Source organism: Streptopelia decaocto (assembly GCF_964273445.1).
Source record: "Streptopelia decaocto genome assembly, chromosome: 16".
NCBI lineage: Eukaryota > Metazoa > Chordata > Aves > Columbiformes > Columbidae > Streptopelia > Streptopelia decaocto.
This window is the reverse complement of record NC_138671.1, coordinates 5092098-5109801: the sequence shown is the minus strand read 5'-3', so window position 1 is coordinate 5109801 and position 17704 is coordinate 5092098. Positions and strand designations below refer to the sequence as shown.

Genomic DNA, 17704 nt, shown 5'->3' with positions numbered 1-17704 from the left:
TGTGCTTGACAGATCACAGGGACAGGCAAGCTCGACAGTAGCTGCTGCTCCCCTGCACCTGCCTGTGCACATCGGTGAGGTCTTGGAGATATTAGTCCAGTTGCAAATGTGTAGGAATATTCCCGGGGTTGAGTCTGCAGCCAGGTTTAATCTTTTATTCCTGTAGAGGTCAAAGCTCAAACATCTCTAAGCCATTTTTAAATGATATTTAGCCCAGGTGTGTAGCAGAAGTATGCCTGGACTGAGGGATGAAGGGCCCAGAGCAGCAGGAAGGAGGCTGGAGGGAGCCCATTCCCTTATCTGCTGACTGAAAGCAAGTCATGATTAATTCCTGTGCACCTTGCCTTTGATGTACCGCTTTCTCTCGTGATAAGGAGATGCTGCTGTGGGGCAGGAGAGAGCTGGTGCTGATGGGAGGAGGGTCAAGGGGAACACAGACCTGGGCTTGACCTGAAACTTCTCTCTCTCTCCAGCTTTCATCCTCATGATTATTCTGGCCCTCATCCGCATCAGCCGAGGCCAAGCTGAAGGTCACCCGTCCATGGCCCAGCTGTCGGGCATCCGCAACCTCTTCGGGGTGTGCGTCTACTCCTTCATGTGCCAGCACTCCCTGCCATCCCTCATCACACCCATCTCCAAGAAGAAGCATGTCAACAAGCTCGTGCTGCTCGATTACATCCTGATCCTGGCCTTCTACAGCCTCCTGTCCTTCACCGCCATTTACTGCTTCCGCAACGACACCCTCATGGACATGTACACGCTCAACTTCACCAACTGCGAGATCATCAACGTTGCCTTCATTCGTTATTTCCTGGGCCTCTTCCCTGTCTTCACCATCAGCACCAACTTCCCCATCATCGCAGTGACCCTGCGCAACAACTGGAAGACCCTTTTCCACAGGGAAGGGGGCACCTACCCGTGGGTGGTGGACAGGATTGTCTTCCCAGCCATCACGCTGGTTCCCCCAGTGCTGGTGGCTTTCTGCACCCACGATCTGGAGTCCTTGGTGGGGATCACGGGCGCTTACGCTGGGAACGGGATCCAGTATCTCATTCCGGCGTTCCTGGCATACTGCAGTCGCAAGGACACCCAGCTGGTCTTCGGCAGCGGGACGGTCAACAAGCACCTCTCCCCATTCCGACACACCTTCTGGATTGTGTTCGTGCTCATATGGGGCTTTTCTTGCTTTGTGTTTGTGACTGCGAACATTGTCCTGAGCGAGTCGAAACTCTGATGCGGGGGTGGCAGCACGTTCCCCCCCGTGCTCCAGAGACTCCAGCATTTCAGCTCCCCCTCTGCAACTGTGGAGGGGGAGAGGCAGGTGAAGGGAAGGTTCCAGGCCATTGGCTTGGTGGCACAGGTCAGACCTGGACACGGACTTTCTTCACTCCATTTTGGGTGTGGATGGAGTAGATTCAGCCTTGTCATGATCTCTCAGACCCGCTACACGAAGCCACAGGGCTGAGCCTGTGGCAGCCTGCACAGTTCATCAGTGTCCAGCCATTTCTGCCTTCAGCTCTGTTGGAGCATCACTCCCTCCGTCGCTGCCCGGCTCTCTGCGTGCTGCAGGTCTCGGCACGCAGGAGAGCAGACGGCCTTGGCCGCTCACTGCGCTCATCTGCTCAATGTCCCTTTTCCCAAAGGCTGGGATGTGCTGTGTTGAATCCAGCAGGAGTTTGGGAGAACTGAGTCTCTTCTTTCTGCTGAGACCTCTTCACACCAACCTCCTGTGCCAGCTGAGGGAAGAAGTTAGGGTGGCAGTAGATCTAATTCAGAAGGAAATAATTCTGTGCTCTGTTACATTTTATTTTTCTAGAGGCATTAAGCTGTTTGTGCACCATGGATTGACTGGGATCTGGGATCTTTTTCTTAGAGCTGGATTTCTCCAGCCCAGCAGTTTACATTCACACTTCTCACCATGTTCTCCTGTGCTGTGGCAGCCCAGACGGACAGAGCGATGCAGGGATGCAGCTCTTTGCCTCTGGAAGGGAAACCGCAGCCTTTGCATCCCTTCTCTCCTGCCTGCAGCTGGCAAAGCCCTTCTCCATTCTCCCCTTTGCACGGGGCTGGGACAACCCGCCAGACCCTGGCTCCAGGATTTGAGGTGCTAATTTCCAGTCCTGCCACGCGTGAGGCCTGCAGGAGCTCTGGCCATGCACACTGATGCATTTCCAGCCTCCTGCGCTGGGTAATTAGCCTTGAAACGAGGTGGGTGTTAACGCCGGGCACTGGGCTGGTGCCAGGAGGCAGCGGCAGCACCTGGGCTCAGCCCTGCCCGCGGGAGAGCAAACACTGGAACCAGGCTTGGATCCCCCCTCTCCTCTTTCTGCACAGGGTTAGGGTGGGCTTTGGGCTGACCCTGCCCAGCTTATCTGAGAATTGGGCTGCCCATTACCTGAGGTAGCCTGTGCTCGAGGTGAATCTCTGTTTTTGAGGCTCCCGGTGGTCACTGTAATCCCACATGGTGACAAACAGTTCTGGGTCCTGAGCTCCGATGCCTATGGGCAAAGATCAGACGGGTTTTCCTAACAAAAGGAAGAACTTTTTAAAGTTATCACCTGAACTATTTAAAACCCCTTATTAAAGCAGGTTCAAAGGCAGGTGCATGTCACTTGTGTTAGATCCTCTTGCCCTCTGCACTTGCTGCGGTATTAAGTGTCACCGCTCGCTAACGCAAGCTTTGAACTGCAGCTCTCTTTAATCAAGCTCTGTTTTCAAGTAGGACTTTCTGGTTTCCATATGACCTGAAGTGCTGCTCCTGGGGGAATATGCAAGTACCTGGAGCTGTATAAAAACACTTCATGGCTTTTGAAGCAAAACCCTGCACCTCTCAAGCCTGAACACCACCGTGTCCTTGCCGAGCTGCTTGAGAGGATCCGGGGGGGCTGTTTGTCTCCTTTGCAGCTTGATCCTAAGCAGGCATTGGCAGCCTTGAGTTTAAACATCCCCAAGTGCTCCGGGGAAGCTGAGGTGGCATCTTCATTGCCAAATTAACAAGGTATTTTACAGGTAGCTGGCGCTGGTGTCTCGTTTAAGAAGAGGCAGGTTGGAGGGCAAGTTCCCGGGGCAGCTGGGCTGGGAGGTTTTGCGAGGCAGTGGGGAGCTGGGCAGAGCCAAAGGGAGGAATTTAATGCTGATGAAACGAGCTGTGGGGAAGCTGGAGAGTCTGCGGGGGCTGCTCACTGCACAGGTGAATGGGGGGGGGTTATGGAGGCGCCCGAGGCCTTTCAACTGTGCTGCCTGCCCTGCAGCCTCTGTCCACGCAAGTGCCCATTTCAACCTCTCACCTTCACATTTCATTGCCAGCTGGAGAAACGGGGCTGTTCCCTGTTGTTTCATCTCTCTTCCTCCCTTCCCCTCTCAGGGCCTGGTGTCCCTCCCCTCCTGCCCCCATTTCACACCTGCCTTCTCTGGGGTGGGAGCCAGCCTGGCACCCCCTCTCCTGCCGTCCCTGACATTTCAAGATGTGCCTTCTCCTCCCTGCCCCGGGTAACCGGCTCTCCTCCTCAGCCTGGGCCTTGCCTGGAAGAGCTGCATGGATGCAGGTTTTGGATGCGGTGACACATTGGTGGCTCATATCCTGGCCGCAGCCTTTGCCTTGGTACCTTACGGAGAACTCTGGTCCCCAAGGAGCCACAAGCACTTTCTTAAATAAATAACCACAAATTCCCAGACACCCGCTGTCCTTGCACAGCAGCCAAACAAATCAATCCGAGGAATCGGGGTGATTAACGGAAAGAAGCTTGACAGCAGAGAGATCATTTTTCATATAAAACATGAATAGCAATGCCTTAAAAATTACTGGAGAACGTGGGGAGGGGACGGCTCGGTGGAGCTGGGGGACACTGGGTGACCCTGGCATGGGGCAGGAGCTCCCTCTGCTCGCCCATCACAAATGAGTCTATTTTTATTCGGCTGTTATCAACACTAACAATTCATTATTACAGATTCTCACGTGATGCTTGTCCTGACTGTAATTAGTTTTCAAAAAATGGGATTAAAAAAAAACGAAACACAACAATAAAATGCACATTATACATCTGCTTTAGTCTGGCTGCTTTTTCCACCCCCTTCCTCCTCTCATGCCTGCCCCAAGCAGCTATTCCTGGAGGGGATGGGATGAGTGATGGGGCTGCGGGTCAAGGAGAAATGGCAAGCGGAGAGGCTAATGGAGACCCTCACCTCTCCTCTCCTCGCCTCCTGCAACTCGGTGGTAGCTGCAAACTCAATTAAAACATCTGTACTTTCCCCTTCTCAATTACGGCTCCTTACACTTAGACCCAAACAAATTGAATCGCTCCAACCGCCTCAGGCTGCGAAGGCAGTTTCTGCCAGCAAATTTATTATCACCATAAAGCGCAGCTTGATTTATGTTAAAATATTAAAACGGATCTTTATGATGGAAATAAACACTTTCTGCTGTGATTCTCTCAGCGGACCTCACAAGCAGCGGAGGATTTCGGGGCTTGGGCTGTAAATCTGAGACCAAACTGGTGTCGGGGATGAGTTCGCTCTTTCGCAGCACTTCAAAGAGCCACGGCCAGGGAAGGAAAAGCGGGTTTCGGCAAGATTCGGACATCACCAAGGAGCCTTGTGTCACTTAGGCGGGGTTTAGCTGTTTGGGCAGCTGGGCCCTGACCCCGGGGAGCTGTCAGCAGCTTGGCCGCAATGCCAAGAGATCGGGGCGGTGACAACGTGTGCCGTGGTGATGCTGGAGCTGGGGGTGGGTGCCGGGGATGCCGTTGTCTGGGTGTCCCCCAGGCGGGGCTGAGCCCAGGAGGTGGGTGGCCAGCCCTGAGCCAGCCGTATTTCTCTTTGCACATAAATGGCAGCCCGCAGTGTCCCAGAGCGGCACGGGTGCCAGAGATGGCTGAATTAAAAAGTGATTGATTAGACTATTTCACCAAAAAGAAATAACATCTCTTAGCGGCTGTTAAGCACTAAACTACCCAACCCCAGCTTTGCAAAGCCTGGTCAGAGGGTGCTTCCAGGCTGCTGTGTCCCCGCAGGTTTGTCCGGGTGCACCCCGGGGTGAGGGGATACTGCAGGGGCAGCTCAGCTCTTGGTCCCAGGGTCACGCAGCTCCCACCTGCTCTGGGCTGCTCCTTCCCCTGTGCCCTATTTTGGCTCCTGTCCCACCACCCCCCAGGTTAGCGCCCGGTATCGGCAGAAAACTGCTGCTCTTCCATCCCAATTAACATATAAAGATGATATGCAAATGCCATCACCATGGCAGGGACCTGGCTGCCCTGGCTGACACCCATTGCCGGGGCCACCTCCCCTGGGAGCCTCCCACACCGTGTCCCCGTCCCTCACTGCCCTCAGCCTCCCGCAGCAAAGTCCTTCAATAAAACATGAAGCAAATCCAGTCGGGCTCTGCTGAGTCACCGGGGACATCACTAATTAATTTAAAATGCGGCTTGGGGATTTTTATTTTCCCCCCTTTTCTGCTCCCTTCTGTGCCCACAGCCCCAATCCTGGCTCAGGCTCAGCCCCAACGCCAAAGGTGGCACCTGTGTGTTCTGGCTGCCTTGGGCCAGAAAGCCGCAGTTTGGGGCAAAGCTTCTCAGGGCACTTTGGAGCCACCTGGGGGCCAGCCTGTCACCCCCAGGAGCATCGGGACAGCTGGCTGGGTAAATGGGTGCCACCAACTGGGGCAGCACAGCAAGCACCCGCTTGCCTTTAACCAGGCTTATTTATTTATGGCCTTTATTTATACACCAGCACCTCCCTCCCTCGCTCGGAGGCTCCGAAGGGGCTGCCAAAGCAATTAAGAGACAATTGCGATGACAAGTAAGTAAAGGGAATTAAAGCGCTGGTACCGTGTGTGATGGTGGATCGGCTGGGGAATGGAGTGGGACTGGCTGGATTTAACCCCACACAGACGGGTGGATGGATTGACGGACAGACACTGTCAGTGCTTTTGACCCTGGGCCACACGTGTCCAGGCCCTTTCTGACTTACCTGGGGCTTTGCAGCCATTCCCGGGGCAGGGCTGGGTGTCCCAGAGCAGCCGCTGCCATTGTCCCCTCACTGTCACCGGCCCCAACTGCTCGGTGGCTGCCAGCAACCCCAGCGGCTGCTTTGAAATAGGAAAATAAAAATGAAGCTTTGGAGCTGCTTCCTGGGGGACATTCATCCAGGCGGGTGATGCTGAACTACCCAGTAAGGCCATGGCTGCTGCCCTGGGACCCCCTGGCCTCGGCTCCTGCTCCCCAAATTCCCTCTCCCCTGCCCAGTGCTGCCTGTGACCCGCACCCCTGCCCGCCTGGCAGGGAGGGCTCCTGTACATCGAGAGAAGAATTAAACCCAGCTCATCTGTCACACCTGATTTATGGCTCCATCATCCCTGGGAAGGCAGGAGGAATTTTTTCCCCATGTCACCCCCCGCAGCTTCACCTTCCCGCTGCTTCGCAGCCACAGGAGCATCACTCTCTGACCCAAGCTCATGGCCACCTGTGCCCAGCACCCCAAATCCCAAACACGGGTGCAGTAACTGCAGCTTCAGTGCTCAGCTTCAGCCTCAGCACAGGATGATGACTCTTAACTAATTATCCCTCAGCGCAACTTAATGAGTCACCATTTTCCTTTCCTCAGCTGCTGCCGGTGGGACAAGCCTGTGCCAGGGTTAAGCAGTGAAAGGACACGAGCAGGGAGGGGGTGACAGGACCACGAGCATCCCTGTGACAGAGGGCAAAGCCATTGCCTGCGAATGGAAGACGGATCCCCCAAAGCCAGTTGAAAATGTCTCTTTAATGACCTGGACATGGCATTTTAAGTCCCTCAAATGAAGCCAAAATGCAATGGCAACACAGCAGCAATGAGTTGGGCGTCCTCGAGTTCCCAGCCAGCTCTGCCTGTGGGGACAGCCCGTGCTCGCCCCGGCCCTCGCCGTGCTCCTCCGGCCCCCCAAAAGCGCACGGGACCCGCCGAGCTGCTTGGAGCATCCCACTGCCGGCGGGACGGGACCCTGGGAGGCTGGAGCCCGGCCGGGAGCCGCTGGCAGGCAGAGGGGTGCAGACACCCCCTCCATAACCCCCGTCACACCTCCGACTCCAGGCTGGACACCCGCCGCCAGGACCCGCCGGCGCAGGGACTCGTCACCCCGCGGGCCACCAGCGGGTCCCTCCTCTCCGTCCCCGCCGCCCGCAGCAAGGCCGGTTCCCCCCGCCTCCCACAGTCTCTGCAGCCGCTGTCCCAGCGCCCAGCCACCCGGCCACAGCCCGCCGGCAGCCCGGGGTGCAGCCGTGGCAGTGGGGACCCCCACGAGTGGTGCCCCAGGTAGGGCGGCAGGTTGGGGTACGAGTCCATGCAGGCGTATGGCGGCATGGTGCTGGTGCCACGGGGGTTTTGCCGACAAGCCTCCCGGTATGACGGTAGCCTGGCCACGGGTGAGCATGGTGTCAGCCGGCCAGCAGCCTGGGGACAGCGGGGACCGCAGCCGTGACCGGCCTCGGCTTCGGGGAACAGGTCGGGCACGTCGGCGCGGGCCGGGGGGTGGGCAGCACCACAGCGTCGCAGCCACCCGGGACGCTGCTTGTCACCCTGCTCCCCCAGTGCCCTCGCCCGCCGGTTCGGCTTCTCCCGCTCCATCACCGCAGCCTCCGGCCGGGCCGGCTCATCCCCAGCTCTGCAAGTCCTGGTGGCTTTGGGGAAGGCGCCGCGCGGGCAGGATGGCGGCAGGAAGAGGCTGCCCACCTCCCGCCTCTTCTCTGCTGCAGAGAGCAGCCGGGGCAGCGTCCCCGAGCCACCATGTCCCCCGTCCCCCTGGAGGAGGGGGGAGTTTTGCAGCTGGTCCCCTCGCCCCATCGGCCACTTGTGCTCCCTATAGATGTCTGGCGGCGGGAGGTCCCTGGAGGACGTGGGGGGCGGGAGAGGAGCCCCAATATGGTTCCCCATCAGTACTTGCTCCTCAAAATCCCCTCCCGGAGAGGTCTTCACCAGGAGGTGGGGAAAACGCGGGACGGCTTCATCCCCCGCACAGCCACCCCGAAACTTCAGGGGGTGCAGGAGGCGCGGGACGTGCTGGTTCGCCCCTCTCCACTTCTCCTCCCCAGGCAGCCGGGAGTCCACGGGGATGGGCTGGGGCAGGGGCAGCCCCAGGGAACCCTTGGCTCTCCCCAGCCTCTCGGGGGGGTCCCGGCTGGAGGAGGGGGCCCGGTGGGCACCGGTGCTGTTCTGTACCACCAGCTGGGGTGTCCTGAGGGAGAAGGTGGTCTGGAGGCGCTCGCTGCGGTTGCTCCAGTCCTCGATGGTGCGGGTGGCCTGCTCCAGCGACCCCCCCACGCTGGCCGTTGTCACCATCTCCTTGGCCGTCTGCAGCATCTTCAGCACGTTGGCTTGGGCCGAGCTGGCGGTGACGTCGGGAGTGGGCGCTCGCCTGGGGCTGGCCAGGGTCTGCACCCCGCTGAAGCAGCTGTAGATGCCCTGTGGAGAGAAGGGGGGGCCCCCACCATCATCAGGGGCACTGGGGCCCTGCACCCATTAACCTGCCCTGCCGAGCCGAGATGTTGCTGCTGAGATGTCTTGATAGCACCGATCCCCGCCCCAGCATCCCCAACACTGCCAGGGTGGGTGACACCATCCTACATCACCCCTTTCCCCAGGGATGCTCATTGCCAGGGCCGAGCCCTTTCCCCCAAACCTGCCTTTTCTCCCCAGCCACAGCAGCAGGAACATTTGTCCCTCCCATGCATGTCAGAGGGATGGTGGCCCACCAAGCCATGCCCATCCCCACGATACCATGGGAAGACGTTTGGGTCCCTTGAGAGCCCGCAGCAGCATCACTCACCCTGCTGATGGCCAGGAGAAAGTCAAGCTTGTGGGACTTGGGGACAGAGTGACGCAGCTTCCAGTAGACGAGGTGCTCCCAGGCAAAGACCAGCAGGCTCAGCCCCATGGCCACCAGCAGCATGTAGAAAACCCCGGCCATGTTGTCAATGTCCAGCTTGCTGCTCATCACCTCGTTCTTCTCGTTCTGGCAGATCCCTGACAGCCAAACCGTCTCCAGCTTCTGGGTCTCACCTGGAGTCAGACATGCACAGTGGTGAATGGGGGTGAAAATGTCCCCTCCAGGCTTCATGTCCCCAAGCACAGTCCCTGTCCATCCCCGCACCACCGTGGCTGGAGGAGGAGAAAACCACCCCCAAGTCCCTGGGGCTGTTATCATCTAGTCCTTGCTTCTGTCCTTGGCTGAGTGTCCCACCTGTCACTTGTCCTTCTCCAGGGACCTCTCCTGGCTCTGTCCCCCACCCATGTGCCAGCCAGCCGTGCTCACTGTCCCCTCCCCAGGCTTCTCCTCCTGACCCTCAGATTTTGTGCACGGCCAGCTCCAGGATTTTACAGCCTGCAGGAAGAGGAGGGACCCCAGAAGGAATGAGCCCCTCAACACCAGATGCTGCTGGATTTAATGTCCCCTGAAAGGAGCTGGTGAAGAAGCCTCTTGGTGACACCCTGCAAGGAGCCTTGGGGGCAGCGCAGGCTCTGGGGACCAGAGCCCCGCTCCCCAGGTTAATTTTCAGGAGATGGGGACGGGGTTGACGAGAAGCTCGCTCAGGCACCCACCGTCCCCCAGGAACTGGAGCAGGGCCAGGTCGATCGCCCGTTTCCAACGCGAGTCCTTCTGCAGGGCGATGCCGTAGCCCGTGGTGGCAAACACCTTCCCACTGCCGATGGTCACCAGCTTGCAGCCCTCGTCCTTGCCCGCCATGTAGTTGAGCACGGCAGCGTCATAGATGAAGGCGTCCAGTTTCCTGCCCCACCGATAAGAAGAAGGGTAAGGAGGGGGCTGGCAGCCCACTTTTTTGGGGGGTTTACCCTTTCTGGGGGAGCCATACCCCCTTTTGGGGAGCTGTACCCTTTTCAGATTGCTGTAGCTCATCTAGAGGGGGTTGTGTCCTCTTTGGGGGTCTCTGCCCCATCTTGGAGAGCCATAACCCCATTTGGAAGGGCAGTACCCAATGCGGGGGGCTGTATACCCTTTGGCAGGAGCTATATGAAGCTGTACCCCATCTGCAGGGGGTTGTACTCTGTTTGGGGGCACCCGTACCCCAGGTGGGGAAGCCATACAAAGCCATATCCCATCTGGGAGAGCTGTACCCAGCCTGGGGAGCCCACATCTCATTTGAGGGGGGCTGTACCCCACTTGAGGAAGCCCTACCCCACCTGGGAGGCACCATACCCCACCCCGGGGAGCCACAGCTCATTTGGAGAAGCTGTACCCCAGATCTGGCAGCCATACCCCACTGGGGGAGACACAGCCCATTTGGGGGGAACTGTACCCCATTGGGGGAGCCGTACCCCATTTTGAGGCTGGTGAGAGCATCCTCGACGGAGCGCTGGTTGTACTTCACCATGTGGGTGTGCATGTCGGGGTAGTTGCTGCGGATGTTCCTCTCGGTGCTGCCGTTGGGGACGGTGCCGAAGCGGAACGGGGGGTACTGCTCCTGCGGCTTCTGAAACTGTGATGGGGACCCCCGGGGAGCAGCGTCACTCTGCATCCATGTCCCTGCCATGTCCCCCCTGCCCACAGCCGGCCCTCCATCCACTCACCCATGCCCACCCAGCTGGCAGTGACACCTGGGGACTTCTCCCCACCCAAAAATCCTTATCATTTTTCAGGGATCCCAGCCCAATCACCAGCCCTACCTTCCTGTCGCTCAGCCCCGACACGGTGTCGATGTACTGCTCCTGGATCATGAAGGCGGCCAGGTTGGCAGTGTAGCTGGCGAGGAAGATGACGGCGAAGAAGGCCCAGATGAGCACCATGATCTTGCTGGTGGTGCCCTTGGGGTTCTCGATGGGCACCGAGTTGTTGAAGACCAGAGCCCACAGCAGCCACACCGACTTGCCGATGGTAAAGGTGGGACCTCCCGGCCCTGCGGGGACAAAGGGGAGAGTTGTCAGCCTGGCTGGGGACGTGTGCCTCCCCCCCAGCTCCTGCCTCCCCCACTCACTCTTGCCGCTGGTGAGGTTCTGGTTGTAGCCAACAGGGCTGAAATACTCAAACACGAAGACGGTGACAGCCACCACGGTGAGGCACATCACGAACATCATGACCCACACGGCTGGGCTGTAGGGCTCTGCAAGGTGAGAGGGACCCCGTCAGCACCCCAGGACACCCCACAGCCCCCCCAGGGACTCCCAGGACCCCTCCCCAATGGACGGGGCTCATTCTCCTCCTGGAGAGGAGACGGGCTGGCAGCAGATCCACAGGGAACTGGGAGGGAAGGGGGATGCTGCAGGACAGGGGGACAGAGCCGCGCTTCCCTGCCTCAACAAAATCAGGTTTTCATCAGCAGAGAGATGCTAATGACGTGCTGCCCATAAGCAGGAGGGTTTCTCATGGCGTCACGGCTTGTCCCCCGTGATGGCTCTGGCCAGAGGATCATGCCTGCACCGGGCACAGGACCAGCCCCCCGCCCCGCTCAGCCCCTGGAGAGCCCCCGGGAGCTGGGGGTGCGCACAAGCCCCTGCCCGCCCGGAATGCGCTGGGACGCGGCGGTGGGAGCGTGGGGACGCAGTCAAGCCCTCACCACAGGGCCAACGAGGTCCATTTGTCAGCGCGCCCTTGTCTGCCAGGGAGGAGCAGCCTCCCCTGACGAGGATGCGGCTCATTAGCACAGGAGGCTGCGGCGGAGGGGCCATGGACCCCAGCCCTGCCCAAGCGGGGTGGGATGCTCTGTGTGTCCCCGGGGCTGGTCAAGGTGACCCTTGCTTCAGGGGGGATCGAGCCCCACAGTGTGCGGGGACAGGAGCGGGGACACATGCCCAGACTGGTGATGTCCTGCACCCCATGGAATCCCTGGCACCCCCCACCCTCACCCTCCCTGAGTGGGACATCACTGTGTCCTTGCCGAGAGCCCTGCCTGCATTTCCTAACGACCTTGGCCAATCTCCTCGTCTTCCCAGGCTCAGCTTGGCTTTTTAAAAAACTCATTAAAACTTTCAGCACCAGCCCTTTCCTACACCCGGCTTAACCACAGGTGTTGGTGGTGGCGGCAGAGAGAAGGGGTCCCCAGAGCAGAGCTCAGAGCTTGCGAACCCTCATCTTGTCACCCCCACACCCCCACCCTCCCTCCTCCCCATGAGGAATGAAGAGGAGGAAACCATGGATCCCCATCTCCAGCTCTGTAATAAAAGGATTATTCAGGCAAGAAGGAGGAAGCCCCAAAGCCGGCAGCTTAATCTCCTTCCTTTATGACTTAGGCTTTTTTTTCCTTAAAAGTTATTAAAACTGTACGATATTTCTAATTTGCATTTGCCAGAAGTGTGGGATGAGCCTGCAGACAGACAGACAGACAGAGGGACAGACAGCTCACCCAGGAAGGCGGAGGGGGAGACGGTGCCATTGCTCCTGGCCACCATGACGCTGATGCCCGTCTCCACAAAGGGCACGGAGAAGTCCACGATCTCGGAGCGCTCCTCGTTGATGGTGAGGGAGCCGATGGCCATGTCCGCACGCTTGTAGTACACCTGGGGAAGGGACAGGTGGTCCTGGATGGGCAGAGGGACCCAGACACCACCTTCCCCAGGCATTTCCTCATCTCCAGCAATTCACAGAATCAGAGAATCACAGAATGGTTTGGGTGGGAAGGGACCTTCCCAGCTGACCCAATGCCCCCCTGCCATGAGCAGGGACATCTTCACCAGCTCAGGTTGCTCAGAGCCCCGTCCAGCCTGGCCTGGGATGTCTCCAGGGATGGTTCATCCACCACCTCTCTGGGCAACCTGGGCCAGGCTCTCACCACCTTCAGTATAAAAAAATTCCTCTGTATGTCTAGTCTGAATCTCCCCTCCAACCTTAACGTTTGTCTTCCTTAAAAAAATATTAGCTTCTTAAATGATCAGTGACACAAACACCACCAGCCGCAGTGTCATCCATGTTCAGCTGACTCCCTCGCTCATTTCTCCTCCACCACGCACCATGATTTACAGTTACACTGCTCCTCATGCTGAGTTGTCCCCTGCCTGGGGACAAGTCCCACCGCAGACACCTCGATCCCATCTCATCAGGGAAGCACCAGGCCATGCTGTGCCCACCCCTACCTCACCAATCATGCCGTTCCAGACCCCACGGACGATCTTGCCATGTTTGCCGTTGGTCACCAGGTAAAGGTCGTAAGAGAACTTCACTGTCTTGGCCAGCTTCTTCAGGATGTCGATGCAGAAGCCCTTGCAGCACAGCTTGGTGTAGGGATCCACAAGACCATCGCTACTGAAACCACAGCAGGAAAAAATGGGTTAGACCAATCAAAGATGCTCTGAGCTACCCCAGGACACCACGTGCCCAGGGACTGGTGGCCAAAATTGCCGAGCTCCATCCTCACCTCTGCGAGGAGTTGGTCTGCTTGCGGCAGGGCACGGTGTTGCGCACGCAGACCCCGGTGCTGGGGTCCGTGTTCTCCACGATGACGAAGGGTCTCTCCTCCAGCGTGGCCACCGTCAGGTGGCGGTTATCGGCCACGGGCTGCAGGAAGGAGCCGTAGCGGGGCCATACCGGGTACTTCATGTGGATGATGCCTTTCTCCCACTTGCCCACCTGTCCCCGAGGAAAAGTGCATTGTCACCCCGGCAATGGGCTTTGGGGGTCACACGGGGTGCTGTGTCCATCCTCCCCACACCTTCTTTTCTCCCAGAGCATCATGGAGCTCAGCCATGGTGAGACCCATCTCAACATCCCTTTCCCCACACACCCACTGACTGTGGGGTGAGGTGTTTCCTCCTGGCGCCAAGCACTGGACTTGGGTGAGCACAAACGTGGCCAAACTTCACCCAAAATACTTTTAAACTAGACAAAAACTCTCCATGCAGCTTGTTTCAGGTCCAGGTGTTTGGCTGCTGTTCTCCAGAGGTGGGCAGCTGTGTTTTTGCCTCTTTTGGAACTTTTCAGCCAAATTGCAGGGAAGAAACAACAACAACAACAACAAGAGTTCTTGCAGACCTTTGGTGCCCAACATTGCTGCAAAGCCCCACCATGCCCCCATGGTTACTTTTGGTACCAGTCATGGGTTTTGCATGGGACAAGCTGCCCCAGGGTGGGACCCCAGCCTGTGCATGACTCCAGGCCCACCCTTCCCAACCACCCCCTGAACGTGCCCATTCCAGGGGGTCTGGAGGTCCTACCATCTCCCAGAGCCGGTGCTGGTTGAGCGAGATCACCACCATGGTGGGCCTGACCAGGTAGCCACCTTCATTGAAGGAGAAGTCCCTGTGCTCCCATGTCACGTTGAGGAGGTGCCTGGTGGGACACAGTGTCTGTGAGACCCTGGCTGTGCAGCCCAGTCCTCTACAGCCCTCCTCTTCCTCCTCCAGCTCCAGCCAGGCTGCCACAGGTCCCATGGAGAGATGTGGGACTGAGAGCTGGGGACCAGGTTTAGCCCCTATGCAAGGGGCAGTGGGAGCTGGAGAAAGCCCCACCAGCAAGGAGCGCTGCAAGGCTGAGGGTGCATGTTCTGCCCCAGCAGCCCTGAGGTGTCACGTCTGCACCACAAAGCAGAGCTGTGAAGCCCCCCAACACCCCTGTGGGTCCTGGCTCGCAGAGAAGCCCAGGGAAAGGCAAGGGCTGCTCTGGGGAGATGTTCCAGGAGAAACCCAGCCAAGAGGCATAGAATCATAGAATAAAGTCGTAGAAGGGTTGGGGTTGGAATGGACCTTCCCAGCTCATCCAGTCCAACCCCTGCCACGAGCAGGGACATGTTCGCCCAGATCAGTTTGCTCAGAGCCTCGTCCAGCCTGGCCTGGGATGTCTCCTCCATGGACCACCAGCTGTAGCCCACGTCATCCTCCCTACCCACCAGCTCCACCCTCCTCCTTCCCTACCCCTTCTGTCTCCATTTCCCCATTCCCCCCATTTCACACCCACCCCAGTGGGTCCCCAAGTCTCACCTGTAGAAGCTGGTGTTGGTGGCGGTGGTCCCAGCAGGCGTCCAGCAGTCCCGTCCCACCTCTGGGAGGTAGCCATGGGCCCGGAAGAAGCTGGCTGCCCCCATGGCAATGATGGCCACCCCATCCCGCACCTTCTGCCGCAGGCTCAGCTTCCAGCTCTCTGTCACCACGCTGATGAGGCCGACAGGGAAGGAGGCGGGTGGTACCTCCATGTTGCCCACCGTCAGGCTGGGCACGATCCAGACGTAGCCCGGCCCCACGAGCCCGGCTTGCTCCGCCATGGCGAAGAGGTACTCGGCCTCCTCTCGTGAGCAGTAGACGATGAGGACCTGGGCATCGATCTGCCGCAGGAGCCGCTGCGTCCTGGAGCTGCTCCGCTCCTGGCTCATCTCGAAGGTGAGCACCTCCTGCAGCTCCCAGCCAAAGTAGCTGGCGTCCGTGAAGGACCTGATGACGTCCAGGAAGATGTTGTAGCCCGGGTAGAGGCTGGTGATGACAGCAAATGAGCCCCAGTCGTATTCCTCCAACACCTTGAAGATCACCTGGATTTGCTGCTCGATGGAGACGCCCAGCTGCAGGAAAGCCGAGCCGGGCTCCTGCAGGAGGAGAAAAGGTCAGGGGCTGCTCCAGCATCTGTGCAAGCCACCTTGAATTTGCCATCATGAAGGGTTGGAGGGAGCCATGAACTGGTGAGGTCCATGGGCTGGAGGCACCCAAAATGGGACTGATCCTCTAGTGGTCTCCAAGAAACCTCCTTCCATGCAAAGGGTCAAGCCCTGTAGCCTCTCCATTTCTCAGCTTGTTAACCAAGAATTCATCTATCGTCCAAAGGAGACCAACTAGTTCTCCTTAAAAAAATTGGAGAAGAAGGGGACAAGGGCTCTGCCAGGAGGGTAAATCCCATCCCAGCTCCAACTCACTACCTGCTGCCGGAGCCTGTGCGGCTCCTTCCCTCCTTCCCTCCCGCCCCACCTCCCCGGCCATCTGGCCTCTCATTAACAAACCTTAATTGATCTGATTCTGTCTTAAATGATTCAGCGAATGGCATTTGCAGAAGGTCGTGTGCAGGCAGCAGGGTTTTTTACCACCCACGCCCCCTCCACCCCCAGAGAAGTGACTTTTTTTTCAACGAGGTAGGTGGTCCGGATGGGGAGCTGAGCCCTGGGAGTCCTGGCCAGGGAGTGGGAGCCACCGGGGACCTCAGACCCATGGGAGGAGGAGGAGGAGGAGGAGGAGGAGGAGGAGGAGGAGGAGGAGGAGGATAAGGATAAGGATAAGGAGGTTGAGCCTTCAGACAGGTCCCACTCACCACCCCTCACCCACATCGTGCAGCAGCTCAGGGTGGTCCAGAAGCACTGGTGGGTGTAGGCAGAGCTGCTGAGGTGCCATCCAGGGGGTATAGACCCCAAAACCTCTGGGCAAACAGAGCATGAAGCTAGTGCCCAAGGACCATCAGGGTCTCCACCCTGGGGGCTGCTGCCCTGGGAAGTAGCCAGTGCCAGGACTCCCCCGGTGTCCAGGCTGGGTGGTGTGAGAGGAGCAGCCAGGAGATACCTCAAATCTCCTCCCCAGGGAATATGGGACCCTCACTGCAGCCCATCGCCACCTGCCCAGCACCCTCCAGCCCGGCTCCATCTCCCTCTGCTGCCAGCGCTTCCCAGCAAGCAGGTGACAGCGACAGCATCTGATGCCAGCAAGGAGCCAAACCCCCTATTTCGTCCCATGTTGTACATGAGGTCGCTGCCACAGCCGAGTGAGGCTTCTCTGTGTTGGCTGCCCGGCCATTTCAGGGCTGGATTGGACACCAGGGGGTGGGCAGGGAAGCAGGACACCAGGGAAGGTCCCTCCACAGGGCTCTGAAGTCCTCTCCCATGTCCCATCAACAGCATCCCCTCCTCAAAGTCTCACGTCCCACCACCCTGGTCAGCCACGCTGCCATGGCCACTGCCTGTTCCCAGCAGCTCCTCTGCCCTCCAGCATTTCTCATCCCATATCTAGCCCTTTCTGGCAATCCCACATTCCCCTCACACCCCCCCCCCAAGAAAAAACCCCAGCAAATGTCTCACCTTGGGGGTCAGGACCACAGCAGACCCCCCGCTGATGCTGATGACAGGGACCTGGGTCTGGGAGGAGATGAAGTCCAGGATCTGTGCCACGGCCTCCGTGCCGACGTTATCCTCAAAGACGATGCCGTGGATCTTGTGGCTGGCGAGGATGTTGCAGATCTGGGTGAGGAGGGTGCTGGGGTTGGTGTTGTTGACGATGACGGTGATGGGGTGGATCTCCAGGGGCATGTCCAGGAAGCTCTGGGGGCTCAGGCGGGTGCGGATGTGCAGGGGGTAGGACGTGCCCCCAAACACCACGGCCACGTTGACCACCGGCTCCTCGGGGCCCGGCAGCAGGAGGTCCGTGAAGGCAGCCGAGCAGCCCAGCACCATCGACAGTAGCAGAGCGTGCGCCGGCGCTCTGCCCATGTCCACCGCCGCGTCCCTGCCAGACGGGACACAGCCCCTCGCATCCAGCGCCTGCCAGAACCGCCGGCCCCGCTCGCCCCAGCCCTCTCCACCACCCCGGGCCAGCAGTGGGGGGGGTTGACCCCAGGGAGAGAGGGAGACGCTTGTCCTTTGAAGGCTGGATGTGGTGGAGGGGTCGCCACCCACCCCAGAGCCATGTCCTTTGTCCCCACTCCCACCAACCACTAACTTTTTCCAGCCAGTGCCTCCTTCCCACCATCACCCATCCCAGTAGCCCCAGCCCCGTCCCAGTACCACTGTCCCCCTCCCGCCCCTCTCCCTCCTCCAAAAGCCGTTGCTACTCT

At 58.9% G+C, this 17704-nt stretch overlaps 2 protein-coding genes across 5 annotated transcripts in view; one reads left to right on the top strand and one right to left on the bottom strand.

Moving 5' to 3' along the window:
- TMEM104 (transmembrane protein 104) overlaps positions 1–4043 on the top strand; it is a 43837-nt gene extending 39794 nt beyond the window's left edge. For all 4 annotated transcript variants that reach the window (XM_082067132.1, XM_082067129.1, XM_082067131.1 and 1 more), the window contains exon 10: positions 474–4043. In XM_082067132.1, coding sequence (XP_081923258.1) covers positions 474–1234 — 761 coding nt within the window. In that variant the 3' untranslated portion in view covers positions 1235–4043. The remainder of the gene's footprint in view (positions 1–473) is intronic.
- Positions 4044–7041: 2998 nt separating this feature from the next.
- On the bottom strand, positions 7042–17404 carry GRIN2C (glutamate ionotropic receptor NMDA type subunit 2C; the record flags this gene model as incomplete). Its single annotated transcript, XM_082067115.1, is given in 13 exon segments — positions 7042–8427; positions 8792–9024; positions 9565–9752; positions 10300–10460; positions 10648–10877; positions 10956–11081; positions 12321–12474; positions 13048–13216; positions 13329–13540; positions 14125–14239; positions 14887–15482; positions 16953–17386; positions 17389–17404. Coding segments are annotated over 13 exon segments (4020 nt in total).
- Between the last annotated feature and the right edge of the window lie 300 nt (positions 17405–17704).